At 46.8% G+C, this 26,013-nt stretch overlaps 1 protein-coding gene across 1 annotated transcript in view; it reads left to right on the forward strand.

The window, feature by feature from the left end:
• trrap (transformation/transcription domain-associated protein) overlaps positions 1-26,013 on the forward strand; it is a gene marked incomplete at its 5' end in the record, with an annotated part of 245,882 nt that overhangs the window by 79,411 nt on the left and 140,458 nt on the right. Inside the window, 9 exon segments of the mRNA XM_084322329.1 lie at positions 531-729; positions 8,105-8,233; positions 11,162-11,428; positions 12,390-12,596; positions 17,015-17,173; positions 18,142-18,327; positions 20,139-20,249; positions 21,083-21,229; positions 25,427-25,640. Of these exon segments, the coding sequence (XP_084178455.1) occupies positions 531-729; positions 8,105-8,233; positions 11,162-11,428; positions 12,390-12,596; positions 17,015-17,173; positions 18,142-18,327; positions 20,139-20,249; positions 21,083-21,229; positions 25,427-25,640 (1,619 nt within the window).

Raw genomic sequence — 26,013 nt, forward strand, 5'->3', positions numbered from 1 at the left:
TCTCCCTGCCTCCTCCTCTGTCTCCTACCTGAGCTCCACAAACCCCCTCTCCCTGCCTCCTCCTCTGTCTCCTACCTGAGCTCCACAAACCTCCTCTCCCTGCCTCCTCTGTCTCCTACCTGAGCTCCACAAACCTCCTCTCCCTGCCTCCTCTGTCTCCTACCTGAGCTCCACAAACCCCCTCTCCCTGCCTCCTCCTCCTGTCTCCTACCTGAGCTCCACAAACCTCCTCTCCCTGCCTCCTGTCTCCTACCTGAGCTCCACAAACCCCCTCTCCCTGCCTCCTCCTCCTGTCTCCTACCTGAGCTCCACAAACCTCCTCTCCCTGCCTCCTCTGTCTCCTACCTGAGCTCCACAAACCCCCTCTCCCTGCCTCCTCTGTCTCCTACCTGAGCTCCACAAACCCCCTCTCCCTGCCTCCTCTGTCTCCTACCTGAGCTCCACACACCCCATCTCCCTGCCTCCTCCGTCTCCTACCTGAGCTCCACAAACCCCCTCTCCCTCCCTCCTCCTCTGTCTCCCCCTCCCAGGCGTAACTACTCTGAGATCGAGCTGCTCTTCCAGCTGCTCAGGGCCTTCACGGGCCGCTTCCTGTGCAACATGACCTTCCTGAAGGAGTACATGGAGGAGGAGATCCCCCGCAACTACAGCATCGCCCACAAGAGGGCGCTGTTCTTCCGCTTCGTGGAGTTCAACGACCCGCACTTCAACGACGAGCTCAAAGCCAAGGTGCGCTGTTGTTGTGTGTGTGTTAACCCTTTCACTGCCAGCCACACGACAGCCGGTTAACCCGTTCACTGTGACGATACACAGAAGGTTAGCCCTTTACTATCACACAACCGACGGCGATGCTCCATCATTAGCATCATTAGCTCCGCGGAGCTAATGACGCTAATGATGGAGCATCGCCCGTCAGTTGTGTGATAGTAAAGGGTTATAACCTTCTGTCGTGTGGCAGTGAAAGGGTTAAGTTGTCGATGCTGAAAATGTGTGTGGAGGCTTCTTTGCAAACTTTCTTTTGGACCAGGCTGTGTTTTTTTTTTTTTATTGAGCGACCGGAGTCGGTGAATCGTGGCTCCTTTTGAACCTGCAGTCAGTGGCTTTTGAACCTTTCAGACGTTTTTTAAAATCATAAAGTTGTAACTTTAACTGCTCTTTGTACCCGCGGTCCCGCCCCGCCGGTCCCACCCCGGTGCGTGAGTCTTGGACCGGGCAGGGTTCTTCGGGAGAGAGGTCACGGAGGTCGTTTTTTTTTTAACTCTTAGTTTGAGGCATCACAGTTGAACGCCTGTGTCCTCTCTCTGCCGTCATGGCCCGCTATAACACACACACACACACACACACACACACACACACACACACACACACACACACACACACTCACATACACATACACATACACATACACATACACATACACATACACATACACACACACATACACACACACACACGCACACATTCTCACATACACACGCACGCACGCACGCACACACACGCACGCTCACACTCACACACGCACGCTCACACTCACACACACCCCCCCCCCCCCCCCCCCCCCCCAGGCACCCAGCCTGGCACAGAGGAGCGACAGTGCTGCCATGACACACTTCACTACATGGCAAAGACCCACACTATGGAAACACACACACACACACACACGCACACACACACACACACATGGATGCAGAGGCGTGCATTTAGACCCAAATACACACACACGCTCTCGCGCGCCAACATTCCACACAACACTGGCCGTTTGGCACGCGAGGACCGTGTGGTTCCAGTGGCGGGCGGGCGGGCCACCTTCATTTCACTCTTATGTCTTGTGTATGTGATGAATAAACCTCTTGAATCTTGACTTTAAAAAAGAGCCCTGTAGAAAATTAATGAGAAGGGAACGACGTAATGGATTTTGCTCAACTCATTATGCGGCAGCCGTCCAGCTGAGAGCTGTGTTCGGATATTTAATGAAACAGAGGTTAGTCTCTCTTATCCAGCAGACTCTGTCTCCCCTCCTGGATCATAATGTTAGCAGAGGTTAGGCTCTCTTAGCCACCAGACTCTGTCTCCCCTCCTGGATTCTGTTCATAATGTTAACAGAGGTTAGTGTCTCTTATCCACCAGACTCTGTCTCCCCTCCTGGATTCTGTTCATAATGTTAACAGAGGTTAGTGTCTCTTATCCAGCAGACTCAGTCTCCCCTCCTGGATTCTGTTCATAATGTTAGCAGAGGTTAGTGTCTCTTATCCAGCAGACTCAGTCTCCCCTCCTGGATTCTGTTCATAATGTTAACAGAGGTTAGTCTCTTTTATCCAGCAGACTCAGTCTCCCCTCCTGGATCATAATGTTAACAGAGGTCAGTCTCTCTTAGCCAGCAGACTCTGTCTCCCCTCCTGGATTCTGTTCATAATGTTAGCAGAGGTTAGTCTCTCTTAGCCAGCAGACTCTGTCTCCCCTTTCTGTTCATAATGTTAACAGAGGTTAGTCTCTCTCTTATCCAGCAGACTCAGTCTCCCCTCCTGGATTCTGTTCATAACGTTATGTTCCTGTAAAAAAAATTGAAGAAAATAAACACTTTAAAACTTGGTATGTTGGTATTAAAAATGGTGTTATCCATTTGCTCCCCTTTCAAATAGAGAGAGAGAGGGGGGGAGAGAGACGTTGTTTCTCTCTGATCCTCGTCTGCCTCTTGCTTTCCTAAAAAGTGCTGACTAACTAACTGGGAGAATTTCAGAAATAAATCCTGGACAAACAGACTGATGTGTAATCAATGTGAAGGATTGAGGCCTATTTCATGTTTTTCCCTCTTTTTCCCCCTTCTTTCTCATTATCGCTATTGATGATTGAAAATCACAGCGTAACATTTGGTTCAACAAAACAAAAACAACGTCGATGTGTTGTTTTTTGGTCGGCAGCTCCGTCTCCTCTGTCTCCTCTGTCTCCTCTGTCTCCTGTCTCATCTTGTCTCATCTCGTCTCCTCTGTCTCCTCTCTGTCTCCTCTCTGTCTCCTCTGTCTCCTCTCTGTCTCCTCTCTCCTCTGTCTCCTCTGTCTCCTCTGTCTCCTCTCTGTCTCCTCTGTCTCCTCTGTCTCCTCTGTCTCCTCTCTGTCTCCTCTGTCTCCTGTCTCCTCTCTCTCCTCTGTCTCCTCTGTCTCCTCTCTCCTCTGTCTCCTGTCTCCTCTGTCTCCTGTCTCCTCTGTCTCCTGTCTCCTCTGTCTCCTCTCCGTCTCCTCTGTCTCTCTGTCTCTCTGTCTCCTCTCTCTCCTCTGTCTCCTCTGTCTCCGCTGTCTCCTCTCTGTCTCCTCTGTCTCCTCTGTCTCCGCTGTCTCCTCTCTCTCCTCTCTCTCCTGTCTCCTCTCTCCTCTGTCTCCTCTCTCCTCTGTCTCCTCCTCTGTCTCCTCTGTCTCCTCTGTCTCTCTGTCTCCTCCTCTCTCTCCTCTGTCTCCTCTGTCTCCTCTCTCCTCTGTCTCCTCTGTCTCCTCTGTCTCCTCTGTCTCCTCTGTCTCCTCTCTCCTCTGTCTCCTCTGTCTCCTCTGTCTCCTCTGTCTCCTCTGTCTCTCTGTCTCCTCTGTCTCCTCTCTCCTCTGTCTCCTCTCTCTCCTCTGTCTCCTCTGTCTCTCCTCTCTCCTCTGTCTCTTCTGTCTCCTCTGTCTCTTCTGTCTCCTCTGTCTCCTCTCTCCTCTGTCTCCTCTGTCTCCTCTGTCTCCTCTGTCTCCTCTGTCTCCTCTGTCTCCTCTCTCCTCTGTCTCCTCTCTCTCCTCTGTCTCCTCTGTCTCCTCTGTCTCCTCTGTCTCCTCTCTCTCCTCTCTCCTCTGTCTCTTCTGTCTCCTCTGTCTCTTCTGTCTCCTCTGTCTCCTCTCTCTCCTCTGTCTCTTCTGTCTCCTCTGTCTCCTCTGTCTCCTCTGTCTCCTGTCAGAATGAACAACTGTACAGTTGATTAGAATTCCAGGCTCAACCCGAACCTGCTAGCGGAGGCGTTGCACCCCCAACCCCCCCCCCCCCCAGACCCCCGTGAACATGAACAGCTGTGTACGTTCAGCTCCACTCCTTCTCTTATGAGACGTCTGTAGGGGGCGGAGCCAGAGGCACCTCTGCTGCAGTAGATCATGCTAATTCTGCCTCTTTGTACACACACACACACACACATACATACACATACATGCATAAATACACAGTATGCATAAATACACACACACATCAGGGTTCGCACAAGGTCCTTGAATTTATATAAAAAAAAAGAGTCAAGGCCTGGAATTCCTTGAGAACAGCCCATTCTTTACAAGGTGCTTAAAAAGTCCTTGAAATTCAAATCAACCATTCACATTGAAAACACGAAAAAAATGGGCTGTTTCATTTTCTCAGACTCCATTCTCCAATGCATTCGGCGCATTTTTTACTTCCTGTTTTTGCTTGTGACTTTTCACCTAGATCCCTGATTTGCTCATCCCCACGTGGGGTGTCATTGGTTACAACCCTGTCCAATAGTTTTTCGAGATCGCCAAATGATTGACGGAGGTAGAGCCTCGGGAGTGGTATTCGAAAAAAGAGGACTTTGACGTACGCCTCACATATCGGCATGTAACTCGAGAACCGCTGAACGGATATTGTCGCCTGAAATGGCAATCGACGGACAACAAATATGGCTTTAATTCGATCTATATATTGTATTAAAAAATATGCACAGCTAGAGGTCGCCAAAGTGGCGTCGGGCGCCGGTGGGCAAATCGTCCTCAAGAGGGGCCGGGCCGTTGGACGTTAAGAGGTTAAAAGTCCTTGAATTAAATTGTGCAATGTCTGTGGGAACCCTGATGCATGCATACAAATTAGGGATGCACCGAATATTTGGCCGCCGAGTTTTTTCACTGAAAATATATCACCGAATGTCAAAGAACAGAACCAACCCTGTAACATAACGCGTGTTGTTGTGATGATGTCATCAAACCGCGGCTTCAGTCATTACATGCGCAACGTGAGCTCTTCAGTCCGGCGTTCTGCAGCCTGTGATAACTCCTCTTGGGACTCGGGAGGCGCGCTGTTTCTATGTAAACTCCACACGCAACGCGTCCAATAAATGCGTCTTTAACATGCTTTATATCCTCACCATTACTATATGCCCGTCGCGGTTAAAAACCTTTTTGATTAACGTTAGCGTTAAGGCACACCTGGAGAAAGAGCGCCAAGGCTACTGGCCTCGAGGTATTTCACACACACACACACGCACACACACACTAATGTGCGGCGACGTTGGCATGATTGATATGTTAGAGGCTCAGAATTAATGGGAATAGATGAGACAGAATAAAAGACTTGAGCCATGTCTCTTGTCTGTGTGAACGTGTGTGAGAGTTAGTGAGAGAGTGTGTGTGTGTGTGTGTGTGTGTGTGTGTGTGTGTGTGTGTGTGAATAATGTGTTAATGGAGAGGGAACATATGGAAGCACAGCTCTCTCTCTGCTGAGCGATGCTCCGTCCTCCCTGTGATGGATGGAACGGGGAGTTCATTAGAAGATAGCAGGCACTCTAATAAATGCAGTCGTTAGCTGGATGGTGGTTATCTTTCACTGGGTAACCAGGCCTTTGTCTACCGTCAAGAAGCTCACCGTTAAGGCCCCCCCTGGGCTCCAGAGGCCGTCTTTATACCCCCAGAACATAATAATCTCATTCGCTTTCTTTCTTTTTATTATAATAAAACACAAGATACTTGTGCCGCTAATGATGAGGAGAAGCGCTCAATGAAGAAACCCACTCCCATTGCCAAGAGAAAGTCTTAACATGTCTCTCTATAAATACTTACTATGGAACTGCACACTATAACTGTATTACGTGGCCCATAATGGCTCCAAACGGCGTTTACCAACGCCAACAGACCCGCTGGAACGATCGTTACTGGAACGATCGATTGGTTACAAATCTGAATGGTTTATTTGTCCATTAAAAAGAGCCAAGGCCACCAAGCCTCCACCTTGAAATGTGCTCTAGACCTGATGATAAAGATTAGGATTCTCATGTTAAAGCGGACATGTTGTGCTTTTTGGGTTTTTCCCTTATCTTTTAATAATAATAATTACTTGCATTTATATAGTGCTTTTCTAGACACCCGAAGCGCTTTACAATGTAGTGTGTAAATTGCCTCCTTCACCACCACTGTGTAGCACCCAACCTTGGGCTACGCAGGCTCAATGGCTGCCATACACACTGGCACCAGGCACACATCACACTACACAATGTGTGTAGCCAGCCATCAGTCAATTAAAGGGGAAGGGATGTTTTGGTGGCCTTGCTGTCAGAGACCTGATTGGGAATGTGTTTTTAGTGTGTTATATCGCCGGAGGTGCATGTAGAATGTCTGCAGAGTTATCCAAAGGTAGTTAGTCTCTCCGACAGAAAACGCTGCCCCTGAAATGCCTCGTTTGTAGTCCAGCCTTTTCTTCCATTGTAGTAATTTGTAGTCCTACTAGTCCAGCCTTTTCTTCCATTGTAGTAGTTTGTAGTCCAGCCTTTTCTTCCATTGTAGTAGTTTGTAGTCCAGCCTTTTCTTCCATTGTAGTAGTTTGTAGTCCAGCCTTTTCTTCCATTGTAGTAGTTTGTAGTCCTACTAGTCCAGCCTTTTCTTCCATTGTAGTAGTTTGTAGTTCTACTAGTCCAGCCTTTTCTTCCATTGTAGTAGTTTGTAGTCCTACTAGTCCAGCCTTTTCTTCCATTGTAGTAGTTTGTAGTCCTACTAGTCCAGCCTTTTCTTTCATTGTAGTAGTTTGTAGTCCTACTAGTCCAGCCTTTTCTTTCATTGTAGTAGTTTGTAGTCCTACTAGTCCAGCCTTTTCCTCCATTGTAGTAGTTTGTAGTCCAGCCTTTTCTAATGTTGTAGTAATTTGTAGTCCTACTAGTCCAGCCTTTTTTTCCATTGTAGTAGTTTGTAGTCCAGCCTTTTCTTCCATTGTAGTAGTTTGTAGTCCAGCCTTTTCCTCCATTGTAGTCGTTTGTAGTCCAGCCTTTTCCTCCATTGTAGTAGTTTGTAGTCCAGCCTTTTCTTCCATAACTGCTCTACGTTACTATGTAACACATTGCATATGAGTGGTCCTTGACCATTTTCCTAAAAATTTTTAGGCAAGAAATAGGATATGCATTTGATTGAGCTTCATTCATATCTGATCTGCATCGTCTACTTGGACTGTTGGGTCTGCATTTGGCGAGCCAGACATGCGTACAGGGGCGACAGTGGCTCGGGAGGTAGAGCAGTCGTCTGGCAAATCGGAGGTTAATCCTGGTTCGATTCCCGGGCAGTGTGTCGAAGTGTCCTTGAGCAAGACACTTATTACACCCTAATTGCTCCCGATGAGCAGGTTGGCACCTTGCATGGTCGCCTCCGCCATCGGTGTGTGAATGTGTAAAAATGTAAGTAACAAATTGTAAAGCGCTTTGGATAAAAGCTGCTATATAAAAAAGCAGCCATTTACCAGTTACACGCTCTCGAACGTTGGAAGCAGGAGCTCATTTACATTCAAAGCTACAGCCACAGAAACAGCCTCTCCAGAATAGGCCTGAAACGGACGGGTCTAGACGAGGCGGCTAGAATGCATAATAATCTGAGTGGTATTTTCAGCAGAAAACTTAACAGAAATGTATTTGGACCTCAGACATATTAGCGTAATATGACCTCTTTAAGAAAGTTAAAGGGATGTGCTGGACTGTATCTTTCTTTGAATTTTTATTATTATTATTTCTTTTTTGGGTTTTGTATTTTTATTTATTATTATATATATATATATATAATATATATTATTTTTTTCAGGTTGGTTTTCCTATCACAGTTTTGTATCACAATGATGTGACGTGGAAAACATATAAAAAGACTGTCTGAATAATCCGTAGTGATTGTGATTTGGAAAATATGTAAAAAGATTGTTTGAATAATGGAAAATGCAATAAAAAAAGTAAAAAAAAAAAGAATATATATATATATATATATATATATATATATATATTTTTTTTTTTTTTTTTTTTTTTTTTTGGTGTTTGACTCGTCGGTATCTTCTTCCCTTCCTGACGGGGCAGGTTTCTCTGGAGTCTCTCCTCTAACAATGTGTTTGCTTTGCGCCCCGCCAGGTGTTGCAGCACATCCTGAACCCAGCCTTCCTCTACAGCTTCGAGAAGGGGGAGGGCGAGCAGCTGCTGGGGCCCCCCAACCCGGAGGGGGACAACCCCGAGAGCATCACCAGCGTCTTCATCACCAAGGTGCACGCACGCACACACGCAACACGCACACACACACTCCATCCATTCTGACTCTGCAGGCGGCTCTTGCTTCCTTCCTTTTTTCCTTCATTCCTCAAATGTCCTCCTCTCTCTCCGATCGCTCTGATTTCATTACCCGCTGCATCCTGCCTCGCGCCTCTCCTTCATCATAACGCTTATCAGTCCACTATATCTCTCTCCGTCCTCCCTCCTATCATCAGCTCCATCCCTCTCTGTCTCCTCCTCACCCCCCTCTCCTCTCCGTCTCCTCGTCCCCCTCTCCTCTCCGTCTCGTCCCCCTCTCCGTCTCATCCCCCTCTCCTCCGTCTCATCCCCCTCTCCTCCGTCTCGTCCCCCTCTCCTCTCCGTCTCATCCCCCTCTCCTCTCCGTCTCATCCCCCTCTCCTCTCCGTCTCATCCCCCTCTCCTCTCCGTCTCATGCCCCTCTCCTCTCGGCGGCTCCTCTCGTTCATTATTCTCTGTCTTCCTCTTCTCTCCTCCCCCTCTCTTCCCATCACTGGTTCCATTCCTCCAGGCCCAGACTAATGCCTGGTGTAAATGTCACGACGGGGCCTAAAGGTCGCTGTGTTTGTTTGTGCTGCTGTGGGGGATCTCATCATCACTGACTAACACCAGGTCCTAATGGCCAGTAATGGCTCTGCTCTGCTCCGGTTAAAACTAATTTCCTCTCCTCCCCTCTCCTCTACTCTCCCCTCCTCTCATATCCTCTCCTCCTCCTATCCTCTCCTCTTCTCTCCCCTCTCCTCTACTCTCCCCTTCTCTCCTATCCTCTCCTCTACTCTCCCCTCCTCTTCTCTCATTTCCTCTCCTATCATCTTCTCTCCTCTCTCTCCTTTCCTCTCCTCCTTTTCTTCTTTCCTTTCCTCCTTTTCTCCTTCTACCCTCCTCTTCTCCCCCCTCTCCTCTCTTCTTCTCCCCCCCTCCTCTCTTCTCCCCCCTCTCCTTCTCCTCTCCCTTCCTCCCCTCTCCTCTCCTCTCCTCTTCTCTTCTCTCCCTTCCTCTCTACTCTCCCCTCCTCTCTCCTCCCCTCCCCTCTCTACTCTCCCCTCCTCTCTCCTCCCCTGCCCTCTCCTCTACTCCCCCCTCCTCTCCTCTCCTCTACTCTCCCCTCGCCTCTACTCTCCCCTCCTCTCCTATCCTCTCCCCTCCTCTTCTTTCCTCTCCCCTCCTCTTCTCTCCTCTCCTCTTCTCCCCCCTCTTCTCTCTTCTCCCTCCTCTCCTTCTCCTCTCCCTTCCTCTCCTTCTCTTCTCTCCTCTCCTCTTCTCCCCCCTCTTCTCTCTTCTCCCCCCTCTCCTTCTCCTCTCCTCTCTTCTCCCCCCTCTCCTTCTCCTCCCCCCTCTCCCCCCTCCCCTCCCTCAGTTGATCTGTGACATTCAAACATGATGATCTATTTTGAACAAGATGCCGTCTTCTTCCGACGTCAGTGTGACAGTGGATTATTAGACTGTGCCGCTGACCGGTGAATGGGGTCATACTTTATATACAGTTGTTTTTAAATTGCTTTCTGAGAGAAGTGGCCTAAAGGTTAGACAAGTAGGCTTGTAACTGGTATGATATGTGAATGAGTAACACTCTCTCTCCTCCCTCGTCTACTGTCGAGTAAGGCACAAGAAGACACAGTATTATTTCTTTCTTTTAAAGAAATAATCTCTTTTGCCTACCACCACAGAGACTCTGGGTTCGAATCCAGCTGTCAGCGGTACCTCCGGCTTGGTCAGTCGTCCCTATGAACACAATTGGCAGTGTGTTTAGCGGGTGGGAAGCCGGCGGGGTGTGAGTCCTGGTCGTTGCAAACAGCGACTCCTACTGGTCGGTCGGGGCACCTGTTCAGCAGGGAGGGGATCTGGGGGAAATAGCGTGAACCTCTGCATTACGTTCCCCCAGTGAAACTCCACGCTGTCGGGTGAAAAGAAGCGGCTGGCTGACTCCACATGTATCGCAGGAGGCGTGTGGTAGTTCTACACCCTCCCCAGGCCGACAGTGGGCAAAATGCGCGCAACGACCAGGAAGGGAATTGGCATAGTGACTAAATTGGGATGGGAGCAAAAGATAGAAAGGCAAATAAAATCTCTCTTGTGCCTCGGTATCCTCTTAACACTAGGGGTGGGGGAAAATATCGATATGTAGTAGTATCGCAATACTTTGTGTGGCGATACTGTATCGATACAGGGATGCCGAGTATCGATATTTTAATAATTTATTTATAATTTAAAAAAAACATCTTGTATTTAATAATTTTTTTGTATAAGGAAGTTGCATTGTTCATTTCAATACCTGTAATAGTACAGTGAACTGTTTGTATTACAGTCATATTCCAACTTAACTGAATGCACACGTGTGCATTCAGTTAAGTTGGAATATGATTGTAATACAAACAGTTCAGTTTGTCAGGTACATGCAACACAGATTACAGTGTTTACATCTGTCTGCCTGAGAAAATACCACGTTCTGCAATAAAAATTATTGAAGTGAGATGAACAGACTTTAAAAAAAACTTACATTTTATTAGAAAAATCATGTTGACAAAGTTTTACTCTGCATTTGAAAAAAGGTAATAAATCGCAATATATCGCAATATTAATATCGCAATACTCAGCATATCGCAATATATTTAGTATTGCGATACTATCGTATCATGACTCAAGTAGCGTGATAGTATCGTATCGTGACTCAAGTATCGTGATAGTATCGTATCGTGACGCAAGTATCGTGATGGTATCGTATCGTGACGCAAGTATCGTGATAGTATCGTAGCGTGACGCAAGTATCGTGATAGTATCGTATCGTGACTCAAGTATCGTGATAGTATCGTATCGTGACTCAAGTATCGTGATGGTATCGTATCGTGAGGCCTCTGGTGATTCCCACCCCTACTGAACACCCCCCCCCCCTCCCCTCCCCTCCAGGTGCTGGACCCAGAGAAGCAGGCCGACCTGCTGGACTCCCTGAGGATCTACCTGCTCCAGTTCAGCACCCTGCTGGTGGAGCACGCCCCGCACCACATCCACGACAACAACAAGTCCCGCAACAGCAAGCTGAGGCGCCTCATGACCTTCGCCTGGCCCTGCCTGCTGCCCAAGGCCTGCGTGGACCCGGCCTGCAAGTACAGCGGGCACCTGCTGCTGGCACACATCATCGCCAAGTTCGCCATCCACAAGAAGATCGTGCTGCAGGTGAGAGGAGGGGTGAGGAGGAGGAGGGAGGGGGAGGATGAGGAGGAGGAGGGAGAGGGAGGAGGAGGAGGATGGGGAGGGGGGGAGGAGCAGGAACAGGAGGAGGAGGAGCAGGGAGGAGGAGGAGGAGCAGCAGCAGGGGGAAGGAGGGGGAGGAGGGAGAGGATGAGGAGGGGGAGGGAGGAGGAGGAGGATGGGGAGGGGGGGAGGAGCAGGAACAGGGAGGAGGAGGAGCAGGGAGGAGGAGGAGCAGCAGCAGGGGGAAGGAGGGGGAGGAGGGAGAGGATGAGGAGGGGGAGGGAGGAGGAGGAGGATGGGGAGGGGGGGAGGAGCAGGAACAGGGAGGAGGAGGAGCAGGGAGGAGGAGGAGGAGAGGAGGAGGAGGAGCAGCAGCAGGGGGGAGGAGGGGGAGGAAGGAGAGGAGAAGCAGGAGGGGGGGAGGAGGAGCAAGAGAAGGAGAAGGAGGTGAGAGGAGGAGAAGAGTAGAAGAGGTGGAGCAGGGGGTAGGAGAGGAGGAGGAGCAGGGGGTAGGAGAGGAGGAGGAGCAGGGGGTAGGAGAGGAGGAGGAGGAGCAGGAGGGGAGAAGGAGGAGGAGAAGGAGTGGAGGAGGAGGAGGAGGAGGAGAAGGAGGGGGGAGGAGAGGAGGGGGAGGGAGGAGAGGAGGAGGAGGGAGAATTGGTTTATCGAAGTGAAAACTTAAGAAGGGAGTTACAAAGATCGAAAGATTTCCAGAATGAGTAATTGTAAAAGGTGTGTAAATGAAAGCACTTGGCGAGAGTAGGATTGAAGTAATAAAAATGTAAATTCGGTCGGAAACCGTTGGAGTGACTGAGTGAGTGCCACTCCACTCGGTGAATCAGTTCACCACCAGATGAGCTCCGTGTTCTTCAGATGAGCTGTCTGATTACGGCCCCCCCTCTGCCCCCCCACCCTCTGCCCCCCCCCCCCTCCCCCGGTCCAGGTGTTCCACAGCCTGCTGAAGGCCCACACCATGGAGGCCCGTGCCATCGTGCGCCAGGCCATGGCCATCCTGACCCCCGCCGTGCCGGCCCGCATGGAGGACGGGCACCAGATGTTGACCCACTGGACCCGGAAGATCATCGTGGAGGAGGGACACACCCTGCCTCAGCTGGTCCACATCCTGCACCTCATAGTGCAGCACTTCAGGGTGAGACACACACACGCACACACACACACACGCACATGCACACACACATACAGATACACACGCACACACACACACACACACAGATACACACTAGGGCTGAGCCCAAACGTTCGAACCTTTGTTCTAAATCAACATTCTAATTTCTTATTTTTAATAATACATTTTTTTTCTATTAATTCTGTTTAAACCAATGGGGTTTTTCTTCACTGTTGCAGATGAAGATTAGGCTACACTAATATTATAGTATATAATAAGTATATATGAGTTATATTCATTGTAATGAATAGAAATGTAATTGATTTAGTTGGGCTGGGGCTTCTCCCTGGGCTGGGTCTGGACAGTTGATTTAATAATACAAAAAAAAGACATTTAATCAGATTAATCACTTTATTCAAATTGAGGATTTAGTTTGAGGATATTCAAAAATAAATAATAATAATAATAAATTATATTAATTTTTTTTAATATTTTGTGTAAAAACGAAGGTTCGAATCCCAAAAACAGGCTTCGTAGACAGCCTTAATACACACGCACGCACACACGCATGCACACACAGAGACACACAGGCAGAGACACACACAGGCAGATACAGACACACACACACAGGCAGAGACGCACACACACGCACACAGGCAGAGACACACACACACAGACGGACACACACACGCACACACTCAAATGAATTATTCACAGCATTATAAACCATGTCGATGCATTCAGATATTCAGTGACCTTTCAGTTACTGTATGGTATATTGACAGTTTGATACATACAGCACATTTTTGCAGACGGCCCAATACAACAACAACAACAACAACAACTACAACTTGTATTGTAGCACTTGAGGGCGAGAAGTCAGGAGAGGACACACACACACACACACACACACACACACACACACACACACACACACACACGATCAATGGTGGTCTAATGACTGGCTTTCCCTGCAGGTCCCCTGGGGTTCATAGTGAGCTTGGACGATCTGTCTTTAGTTTCTTTGCTCCGACCCCTTGGAACTCGTTACAAGGCACCTTGAAAATGAATAACTTTGTAACCCTTGGAACATTTCTTTTCGAGAAACACAAACCAGACCCAGCGGTCCATGCGACAGCAGCGCGTGTCAAACACGTCAACACAGCAGTCTGTTCCCGGGCCCTTCATCTTCCTCCGCCCTTTTATCCCTCAGCAGCATCCAAGATAGAATTTCTCTTTCCACTCTGTCCGTCCGTCAGTGAGTGGCAGATTGACGTTCTGCTTGCCTCTCCTCTGCGTTTCACACTGACAGGCTTCTCTCTCTCCCTCTCCCTCCCTCCCTCTCTCTCTCTCTGGCTCCAGTGACTAATCTAATGTAATCACATCAGCATAATTATGCTGGAGAGTATGTAATGATAGACAGATGAGAGAGGCTTAATGTGTGTGTGTGAGTGAAGGTTAGGGCTGAGCTGAACGCCTCAAAGCTGATTCATTACGAATCAATATTCATCAATTCTTCTCAAACTAATATATTATTATTATCTTTTTGTTCATGTTAATCCTAAAACAACAGAAGCAATTCCGTCAATTATTTTAGATTTCATGTAAAGGTCTAAACTCTGAAAATGGCCTTATTTGATGTTTATTTTCATAAGCAACTTGATTAGGCATGTATAAAGATATTATTTCACTTGGATTAGGCCTGTATAAAGATATTATTTCACTTGGATTAGGCCTGTATAAAGATATTATTTCACTTTGATTAGGCCTGTATAAAGATATTATTTCACTTTGATTAGGCCTGTATAAACTAAAGATACTATTTCACTTTGATTAGGCCTGTATAAAGATACTATTTCACTTTGATTAGTCTTGTATAAAGATACTAGTTCACTTTGATTAGTATTGTATAAACTAAAGACACTATTTCACTTTGATTAGGCCTGTATAAAGATACTATTTCACTTTGATTAGGCCTGTATAAACTAAAGACACTATTTCACTTTGATTAGGCCTGTATAAAGATACTAGTTCACTTTGATTAGTCTTGTATAAACTAAAGACACTATTTCACTTTGATTAGGCCTGTATAAAGATATTATTTCACTTTGATTAGGCCTGTGTAAAGACACTAGTTCACTTTGATTAGTCTTGTATAAACTAAAGACACTATTTCACTTTGATTAGGCCTGTATAAAGAGACCATTTTATTTGACTAAGCCTATTTATTTTGCCTAGTGCTGTCGACAAATAGATGTTTTTTTATTGTATACATTTTATTTCTTGGCATAGGCTGCAGTGCACACGCTATTTATTTTCATTATACCTATGAGCAGCTCAGACTAAGGCAAGGAAGAGGAGAAACCTCAGTCCGATTTGGCCTTTGTCTCTCAGTTGCCTAATAATTACAACAATAAAGCCTAACAAATAAAACAAAACTTGGTGCTGAAGCTTCGAAGCCCAAGAAAAGGTATTCGGGACAGCCGAGTGTGCGTGTGTGTGTGTGTGATGGACAGGCCTTAACCAGTCGGTCTATACGGGTCTCGAAGTCTCGGTCTATCGACTATAATTCCCCTCAAAGTGAAAGGCTTTAATATCGCCTGACAACACTGTCGACAGCCCTCGGATAGACATCTCGTCCCTGCGCACTTTTGAAGGCGCTCGTATTCTGCCAGTCGGCGAGGCCGAGCGTGACGCTCGAGTGTCACTCCTCAGAGTGCGAGATATAATATCTGCTAAGTGCGTGACATAATAGTGGTGTCCTTGAGACGGAGGAGTCGGCGGGAGGAGGAGTGCGTCGTCTTCAAAGAGTTTGCCGTCTGCGCCTCTCGGGTGTCTTTGATGCACAACTTGGCATCTGTTGTTCTCTGCCATCTTAAGCACCGAGAGTCTGGTGGTGAAAACAATTGTCACTTTCTTCTTTTGTATTTAAATTCTCATTGTAGTCTCTCGTCTCGAGTTTTCATCTTATTTTTGCATCTGCTATACGCCGGGAGCCTTATCTGTAATTGTCCGCATGCACTGATCACTTTGAAGGATAGCGACGGTATCATTTCACGTGGCTTTTTACACGTGCCTCCTTTCTCCGTCTCATCTGTTGCGTTTCCACATGTTGCTACCTTCAGTTATATTTTTAGACTCACTCCTATCCGAGCTCCGGGGTGGGGAGGGGGGGGGTCATCAAAGAGAAGGGGGCTATTCTCGGTCCTCGCTCCACAATGGTGCAACGAACTTCCCACCACAGTCAGGGCAGCCGAAACCAACCAAATCTTTTTTTGCCGTCGCCTAAAACCACACTTCTTCAATCAATGTCTGAAATGAAAGAAGGGGGGAAAAAAGCCTATATTACAACTAGGGGTGGGAATCGCCAGAGACCTCACGATACGATAGTATCGCGATACTAAATATATCGCGATACGCTGAGTATTGCGAAAATAATAATAATAATATTTTTTTTTTATATAAAATTAAATGTATTACCTTTTTTCAACTTAACTGAATGCAGTGCACATGTGTGTGTGTGTGTGTGTGGACTACTGTACTATTACAGGTATTGAAATGAACAATGCAACTTCCCTTTTTTTTATGAATAATTAAATATCGATACTTGGTGTCCCTGTATTGATACAGTATCGCCACGCATGATACTACTACTACGTATCGATTTTTTCCCCCACCCCTAATTACAACCTACTATGCTAATATGTCTTTACTACTATGCACTCAAGACTGTAGCACTCAAGTTCAACACTGTTTGACGAACAATCTTACTTACTCTTACTTGCCAAGAGTGCCCTTACTGCTGACTTGTAAGTCGCTAAATTACTACATGTAAAATTACTTTATGAGCCGCTAAAAATGTGTCCCCACTTTAAAAGATAAACATCAGCATCATAAAGTAACATTTGGCACCCATTCCTTGATTTTGCAATGATGGATTATGCAAAAAAAAATAAAGTGTGCTACCACTAACTGAAATGTAAAATGCCGCGGTGTGCCTTTTTTAATGTGATTTTATGATGCAATACCGGTATATTCTTTTTTTTGGGATACATTTTTTTATATTTTCAAACATGAAACAACACAATTCACAACATAATAAAAGTAATAATACATAAAAAGACACCAAAAAACATCGACTCAACACAACAATGACTAGACAACAAATAAAACATATTGTGCATTTAACACCCCAAGCCCCCATCCCTCACCACCCATCACAGCCACGATCCCCAACCCTCGAGAGCCCCAAGTCCGGTACCCCGACCCGCCGAGGGCCCGAACCAAGGGCCCCCACCCCTAGCCCGTGACCCTCCGACACAATCAAAAGGGGCCCAGAACACAAACATAATGGGTTCCCTGAGCCCCCTCCATCTACAGGCCCGGCAATGATGCACTATATTCTAACAGACTGGTGTCGTTCCTCCTCCGTGCCCCTGCAGGTGTACTACCCGGTCCGCCATCACCTGGTGCAGCACATGATCAGCGCCATGCAGCGCCTGGGCTTCACGCCCAGCGTCACCATCGAGCAGCGGAAGCTGGCCGTGGACCTGGCCGAGGTGGTGATCAAGTGGGAGCTGCAGAGGATCAAAGAGCAGCAGGTGGGTCGGAGACGTCTTTATTTACGTCTCGACGCCGGGCGCATGTGAGCTCACTGTGTTGTATAGGCTGAGCGGTGTGTTGTATAGAACCAGGGGTTCTCAAACCTTTTCATACCGTGACCTCATTTTATTTAGGAATTTTTTTTGGGGACCCCACATTGTGTAATTTCAACGTGGAATTAAGGAATATCAAAATAAAAGCACACGTTGTTGAACTTCATGCATATTTCATGCATATTTAATAGAAAATGTTATTACTAGGGATGCTCGATATTGGCTTTTATACCGATATACCGATATTGTCCAACTCTTAATTTCCGATACCGATATCAACCGATATCACATTTTAATGCCTATCGGCCGATAATGTCAGACATCCCTAGTTATTACAGCACTATGTTATCAATACACAGTTATAAAACGAGGCATATTTAGCCAAAATATGTTGCCAGAACATTAAAAAAAAAAGAATGTTAAACGTTTATTTTTTTACTTGCCAATTTGGGTCGCGACCCATAGTTTGAGAACCACTGGTATAGACTAAACAGTGTGTTGTATAATAGGCTAAAAGGAATCCCAACCGGAACATGGTGTTTTCAGAAAGTACATTTTATTTCCAACTTGCAGTATGAAAAAGTTTTTTTTATCATCCGACCTACTCGCAGGTGAATGAGAACGCACGGTCCGTCATCAGAAAGTTAATGACAATTGCTGTTGAAATAACCGTAGCAATTTTCTTTCAGATTTCCAATAACCAACCTTGGATTTTAATTGCCATAACAGACCAAATGGTTTCTTTCTAATGACTAATAATAAAACTAAGAATTAATGTCACCCGTTGTAACGATGCTTATCAGAGGATTCAAATTGTTTTCTTTTTCCGTCCGTCCTCGACATTCCTCTCCTCTCTCTCCTCCCCCTCTCTCCTCCTCCCCCTCTCCTCCCCCCCCCCTCTCTCCTTCCCCCAGCCTGAGTCGGAGGCCGAGCCGGGGGCCAGTGGCGAGGGGAGCAGCGGGGCCTCTGCAGGCGTGAAGAGGGGTCTCTCCATGGACACGGCGTCCGTCGGACAGGACGTCAAGAGGTTCCGCACGGCGACCGGAGCTGCTGTCGCCCCTGCCGCCGCCGCCTCCTCCTCCTCCGCCTCCGCGTCCACGGTACGCACCGCGTTGCTTTCACTCAACCACACAGTGATTTATTATGGGATGGAGAATCATCATTTCTCCTTTCCCTCTAAACCACAAATTGTATTGGATCATCAAATCTTTTCTCATATACTATTACCCTGCCCATACCTGTACCCCCCCCTCCACATGCGGCTATGATGCCAGAATTTCCCCGGCAAGGGGATCAATAAAGGAATATCTTAACCACTTAATGTTCCGACGGCCCGCCCTCGGGGCGCTGCTACGGCCCCAGCAGTGTTTTCAGCGAATAACTATAGAGTAGATAGATCTGCAGGAAGAATCACTCTGAGGCCAGACTTGTGCGTCTGCTACACATGGTTCCTGTATAGGGAGGTGTAGTCTGACGTCACTGGGTGTTCCACCCGTATAGGGATCTATCATTGGGAAAATGGATTATCGGCTATTGTAACAATTCTGCCGCATGGAAATGGAAAAGCTTTCCATTTCTTTGCACAAAATGAGTTCCCTTCTACCACTAACATAATTGTTTAAGCATTTTTGGTTGAAATAAAATGTGGCGATTTTTTTTTATGATTTAATTGCGAATATTTTCATGTTGAGCTATAGATTGTGGATGAATTAAGCACAGAAAGGTACACCATGCAAATGTCAATGCTTTATTTGTTTTAAACGAGACGATTTAGAAATGGGCAATGGGCAAATACATTGCGTTGGACAGAGGGTGGAACAGGAAAAACGGCAATGACGTAACCACTACACCTCCCTATTGTGTCCAATTTACGTTCAGTATGCCATCGACAGGCGTTTTATGCTAAATCTGCAGCACTGTTAACACATTCGCGGCCATTCGATTTCCCCATCTAGCTATAGCTGGGCCAGCTTTCCATTGCATAGTTTCACTGTGCGTCACCTTGTTTGTAGAGCTAAATCTATATTTTATATTATAGCTATGGATACAATACCATGGTCATTTGACAGTAACTATCTTCCGCTCAAGATGCAAAAAAGAATATATTTTTTCATGAATACGTTCACGCGTTATCCCGTGGTGAATATGAGTATAATTTCGGAATCATCCGAGCTAATTCCTGGGAGGCCGGCTACAGGGTGCAACGTGAATTCTACTAAAACCATTGGCGTTTCTTGCCTGGACACGCTACTATTTTCCAAATCAAATCTATATCATAGGTATTATGTTTCATCATGAATGCATGAAAGGCGAGGGTCATTTCTTATTATTTGATTGCCAGTAACGTCATTCGTTATTATCACAACACACGCCGACCAGGGGGATGGGTATGATAACATTGCACGATCAAGCTGAAATTGATGTCAGATTGTCCTTACCTCGGTGGTATTCCAAAAATAATATCCCAATTATTTGATCGCCATCTGGTCCATCCTATGTCCATCTGGTCCACGACATAACCCACCACAACATATGGATCGGGGGTCCCCGAAAACGATTCAATGCGATCGGGGTGAAGCCCTAGGTTTCCCATTACTAGAAAAGTCCGTCCGGAGCGGTTTAAACGTAGCACCCGGTCTGGAACGGGGTTTACTGCACTCTCGATACTGCCTACTAGCAGGATCTGGCCGGTACTGCACCTTTGGAGTCCCAGTATGCCTTTTAACGGCAACATACAGGTCCCTGACATTGAATAGGATATTAAAATCGAAAAAAAGGGAAAACTATCCAATATACGTTTTTGGCCGTTAACCGCTGGCGCCCCAATAACTTATATATATACGTGGTTGGCCGCGAAAGTGTTTAAGAGGTTAAAATGTTTGGGCTTCTGTTTCACCGTGTGTGTATTCAGGTGTTTGGCCGTAGCCAGTCCATGCCCGGCACAGAGACCCTGCTCACCAAACCTGTCGAGAAGCAGCACACAGACACCGTGGTCAACTTCCTCATCAGGATCGCATGCCAGGTAACACACACACACACACACACACACACGCACACGCACACAGGGGACCGCTCATCCATTTTGCCTGCCAGGTATGACACCACTCTCCTAACCCCTCAGTGGCCCGGGGAGGACACACCTGGTGGCTGTCCTAAGTGTGTCCCCTAGGACAACACACACACACACACACACACACACACCACACACCACACACCACACACCACACACACCACACACACACAGAGTCCTCTAAGTGTCCCGGCTGTCCCCTGTCCTTGGTTCCAGGCCTAAAATAGACTGTGTTCCCTTTCCTCGTCCTCTCTCTCTCTCTCTGACCTGCCTCTTATTAGGTTTTCACTATTCAACCTACATCCTATATGAGTGGGAATCACTCACTGTTTAGCCTACAACACACTGTTTAGCCCATACTACACACTGTTTAGCCCATACTACACACTGTTTAGCCCATACTACACACTGTTTAGCCCATACTACACACTGTTTAGTCTATACAACACACTGTTTAGCAACGTTAGTCTATACAACACACTGTTTAGTCTATACAACACACAGTATAGCTCTCTCTGCCATCGACCACTTCAACTCCCAAGTGTTATCAACACAAATGACGCAACATGACACGAGACGTGGATCCTCCACTGAGTCACGTTCTTGCCTAAGAGGATATTATGCTGCTGTCGAAACATGACGCTATCCTGACGAAGACGAGCGCAGAGAGCGTTCTGATAATGAGGAAGCTGACCAGGGCTATAATGATGATGATGATGATGATAACGATCACGATGCACGTTTGATGATGACGATGGGCCGCCTGTCTCCCTCCCTCCCTCCAGGTGAACGACAGCACCAGCGTGGCCGGCTCCCCGGGGGAGCTGCTGTCGCGCCGCTGCGTGGCTCTGATGAAGACGGCCCTCCGGCCGGACATGTGGCCCCGCGCCGAGCTCAAGCTGCAGTGGTTCGACAAGCTGCTCATGACTGTGGTAAGAAACGACTTTACGCACCTCGTCTCCCCTCCCCACTAGCTAGCCAGGGTTTAGCCGCGCTGTGTGGCCTGTCTGGCGTGGCCTCTGTTGTCTTTTTAGAAGCTGGCCAAACCTGGCGGGACCAATTGCCAATAACGAGTATACATGGGATTCATTTTTTCATTTTCCAGGTATGGAAAGGCATGGAAACTGAGCAAAAGTGACCAATTACATGGAAATACAAACAGTTGTCCTGGAAAATTTTATTGGATGATGTGTAATAAAATTTAACTATTGAGCACAGAATTAACATGAGTTTATAAAAACCCTTTACATTTGAACAGCTTTTACTGTAGATAGAAATGGATGATCCCATGTTGTAGAGCATGCTCTTGGCATCCTATATGTTATATTGGATGTTGGAATTTGATGCAGGCAACTTGGTGAGCACATCTTTTAAATCAAGTAAGTAGTCAGGTGTCCTAGGGGGTTGTGTGTGTGAGGGGAGGGGGATGAGGGCGGAAAACTTCAGGGGCCTATAGATCATCACTTAATATGGTACCTGGAAAATCAGGAGGTAGTATGGAAAAAAATTTCAAGGCAAGCGTGGGAACCCTGACTGTCTGATATTGCAACGCCTCAATACCGCCGTCGCCTGGTGGATTTCGGGCGAGTTATACACTCCACTCTAAACCGCAAGTGGCGCTCGGTGCATCGGGGGAAAAAGCTCCGCCAGAGATATGTTGTAACGTGGATCAATATACACACCTCGAGTGCATGGGATCGCTTTCGAGACGCAAGAATCGATACGCTTTCGGCGTTTATTGCGTCGTACAAACGGAAAATGGATCTAGCAGATCGACGTCGAATAATTGGAATTTTTTTTCTCCAGACGCATAGGCCACAGGTACGAGGAATCTAACGTTATTTCCAGCTCGATTGTCCATTTATTTCATTGCAATCCGTCTGATCAACGTATGATGTCGTACTAAAGAAAGCCGTTAGTGACAATCAAGGAATCATAAACGACCCCCCCCCCCCCTTTCCTTCACGCATGATGGAGCATAATATATAGCGATCATATGCATTTGATATTTTTAATATAGCGTGTATAGGGACGAAACGCCAAATGATAATGTATAATACGCGTCGGGGCCTATAGCGCGCGTTCTAGGAATGACTGCTATACACTCTAAAAACGTACTTATATTCTCGACGGTACTAACACGACAATGTATGGATGGAAAAATATAACGTTCCCACATCCGGAACGATAGATACCCGATGTTGAATGGGCCATAGTAATGTCGATATAGCTATAATATTTAAAAAGTTATAGCCCTGCAAAGAAGGTAAACATCTCCATAGGCTTACAGCGCTGGCAGAGAGTGGTATAAGATGGGCATACTGCATGGCACCCAATGTGTTAAAGCCGGCTGGGACTGTTGTGTACCACGGTTGTTGGGGTGAATTCTGAAAGGTTGCCTAGCGACTGGAGAGCTTACAAGAAACGCAATGGAGAGACACAAACCCAACCATACCAAACCAAACCTGGCCATGTCTAACCCCAGCCAGGCTGAACAGAGCTAATGGAGACTGTTCAACATTTTGACTTCCTTTGTTTTTTTTAACTATATTATGCTGAAACCTCAAAATGGGTCACAGGCCTAGTTCTAGTTGGTGCCTACAGTAGTGTAATGAGGACTGGGTCACGGGCCTAGTTCTAGTTGGTGCCTACAGTAGTGTAATGAGGACTGGGTCACGGGCCTAGTTCTACTTGGTGCCCACAGTTGGTGCTCAGGCCTCCCCCGGGGGCTGCAGGAAGCTCTGCCCTCCTGTTTGCCTTAATGCTCCGAGTCCCTTTGTCTGTTATCAGGAACGCTGTGAGCGAGGCGCCACGGCCATAATGACAAAATAATGACAGCAGGGAGATAACAGAAGTCTATCCAGGCTGGCCTGTGCCTCTCTCTCTCTCCCTCTCCCTCTCCCTCTCCCTCTCCCTCTCCCTCTCCCTCTCTCTCCCTCCCTCTCCCTCCCTCTCATCCTTCTGTATCACTTCTCCCCTCTCCTTTTCCCTCTCCTCCTTTTCCTCATTCTCTCACCACCAGCTCACCCTTTTGTTCTCCTCTCCTCTCTTTTGTTCTTATCGGCTCTCCTCTTTATCTTCCTCTTCCTCCTCCTCCTCTTCATCTCCCCGCTCCTCTTCACCGGCGCGGCTCAGACGAGGTTATCACGGCGCGCTCCGCTACTTGTCGCACACTTCCCTCCGCTCTCTTCTCCACGCATCACTGCACCAGCCGCACCCCTTTCTCACCCCCCCCCCCCCCCCCCCCCCATAGTCCCGCGGGGATGACAAACAAGACATTCTGTACCCCTTATACACACACGCACGCACGCGCGCACACACACGCATACCTAAATACACACACGTGCGTGCAGAAGCGCACGTAGCACGACACCCCCCACCCCCCCCTGGGAGCGAGCTGCACCTGTCTTATCCGCACTGATGAACAATGCTCCAAATCGGATTTTCCTTTATCATCTTATTGTACTAAAGCCTGTCAGTGATTAAGGAGGGCGAGGGGGGGGGGGGGGGGGGCCCTCCCCTCATTCTGTTCCCGCCGTGTGGGATCGATGCCCACCTGACTTCCAGCAGGGCCCTCTCGATCAGCCATCCATCCTTTGGTTTAGCGCTGGTTGTAACGCGCCGGTACCTTTTTGTCTGAGACATTTAGATTATTTATCTGTTTGTGTGTGGGGCGGGGGGGGGGGGGGGGGGCTATTTGGCGTACGGTTCAGTATTGTATTTTTAATCATTTTTAAGTACGTACCTTTTATAGATGTGCTTTGATGTGCCGTATTAGGTTTCACTGGGGTCTTTTAGTTGCTCTGTCCCTCAAGTTTTCAATTAACTTTAACTCCTTTTTTCTTTTAGTAGCATATTACCGTTACTATCGTGCCTCATCTTAATGCTTTTCTGCGCTCCGTTTTGTTTTTCCTTTTGTTATTGAACTCACTTTAGTTCTTTCAGTATTTCTTTTGTTTTTTTATGTATTATTCATGAAGCAAACATTTTCAATAGCTAAGCGCTATATGAAGAAGATGAGAGAACGTTCCTTTATTGATCCCCTCGGGGAAACATCGGGTGTCATAGCAGCATGGGGGAGGGGGGGGGGTACAGGTATGGGCAGGGTAATGGTAGAAAGACATGAATATAGTCAATAAAATTACATCTGAATATAAAACGAAGAAAAAATATACTGTGTAAACAGATGTACAGATGAGGGTCTGTATGTCCTATCGGTTATATTATACGTTACAATCAGTAGTATAGGCAATGACGAATTTGAAGTAAGTAAGTATATATACTATGCAGTAAGAGTAAATGTAAACGGTATACACAAGGTGCAGTATATACAGTACACAAGATGCCTCAACAGGCACGATAATATAATGTCATACGTTGTAGTCCGTGCAGGGTTTGGTGGTTTGGTGGTTCAGATGATGCATCTACTGTTCTACACACTCGGTTCTCCTGGAGAACCTGCAGCGTTCCTCTCCGTATTATGCTAATTATATTTTAAAAAGACTAAATGAAATGTCTTTTTATACGTTTTGTATATTATTACTGTATAAACTGTACACTAAAACGATGACACTTTCGTAACCTTTTGTTTTTGCAAAATGATGTACTGAATTGTGTTTAAATTTTATTTTAATTTTTTATTATTAATGTAATGTAAAAAGGGTAGGCAATAATAAGCCTCGGCTTCAGCCTACACCTCTTCGGTCGTTTTCCTACTACTAGGGGTATAACGATGCGACCTCACAACGATTAATTTCTATTACGATTATTCAGGCAACGATTCAATGTATCATGAAATCTCTTCATTTGACCACGATTCGATGAATTTTCAATACATTTTCTATCAGTTAATTCCCCAAAAAAAATAAGTATACACAAATGTGGCTGGGGGAACTGATTCACTCAGCATGAATGGACTATAGGGCAACAATTTTATCGATTAATTTTGATTATAATCGATTCTAACATTTTCAAATCGATGCAGTTGAATCGTCACATTAGAATTGATGCATTTTGAATTTTCGATTAATCGATGCATCGTTACACCCCTACCTACTACTGTACATTGCTTTGTAAAAGAAGAATATGAATAAAATCATTCATTCATTCACTCATTCCTCCCCCCACAGGAGCAGCCGGCGCAGGCCAACTTCTCCAACATCTGCACAGGGCTGGAGATCCTGTGCTTCCTGCTGACGGTGCTCCAGTCCCCGGCCATCCTGGCCCACTTCAAGCCCCTGCAGCGGGGCATCGCCGCCTGCATGACCTGCGGCAACACCAAGGTGCTGCGGGCCGTCCACTCGCTGCTGTCCCGCCTCATGAGCATCTTCCCCACGGAGCCCAGTGAGTCCACCACACACCGCCCCGCGGGGCGACCTTTAGTCACACTCCAGGGACACTGAGGGCTAGATCCACAAATAATGGATTGCACAGAGCAAGTTGCACCCTTACTTAAAATTCACTATGAATTGAAAATGGGGGACCCTGATGTAAACAAGACGAAAGTCTTTCTCTGGTCTGCATCCCCTTAACAATTGTGTGTATTGAGCCGTACTGTATTGTACCCATTCTGCAATCTGTTAATAAAATTTTCATTCAATCAATCAATCTGCACGGTGATTGATTGAATGAAAATTGTTGAACAGATTGCAGAATGGGTACAATACAGAAATGTATTTTCTTTTTGTTGTTGTGCAAAATCAACTGTGCCTCTCTT

Source organism: Notolepis coatsorum (genome assembly GCF_963971535.1).
Source record: "Notolepis coatsorum genome assembly, chromosome: 10".
Taxonomy (NCBI): domain Eukaryota; kingdom Metazoa; phylum Chordata; class Actinopteri; order Aulopiformes; family Paralepididae; genus Notolepis; species Notolepis coatsorum.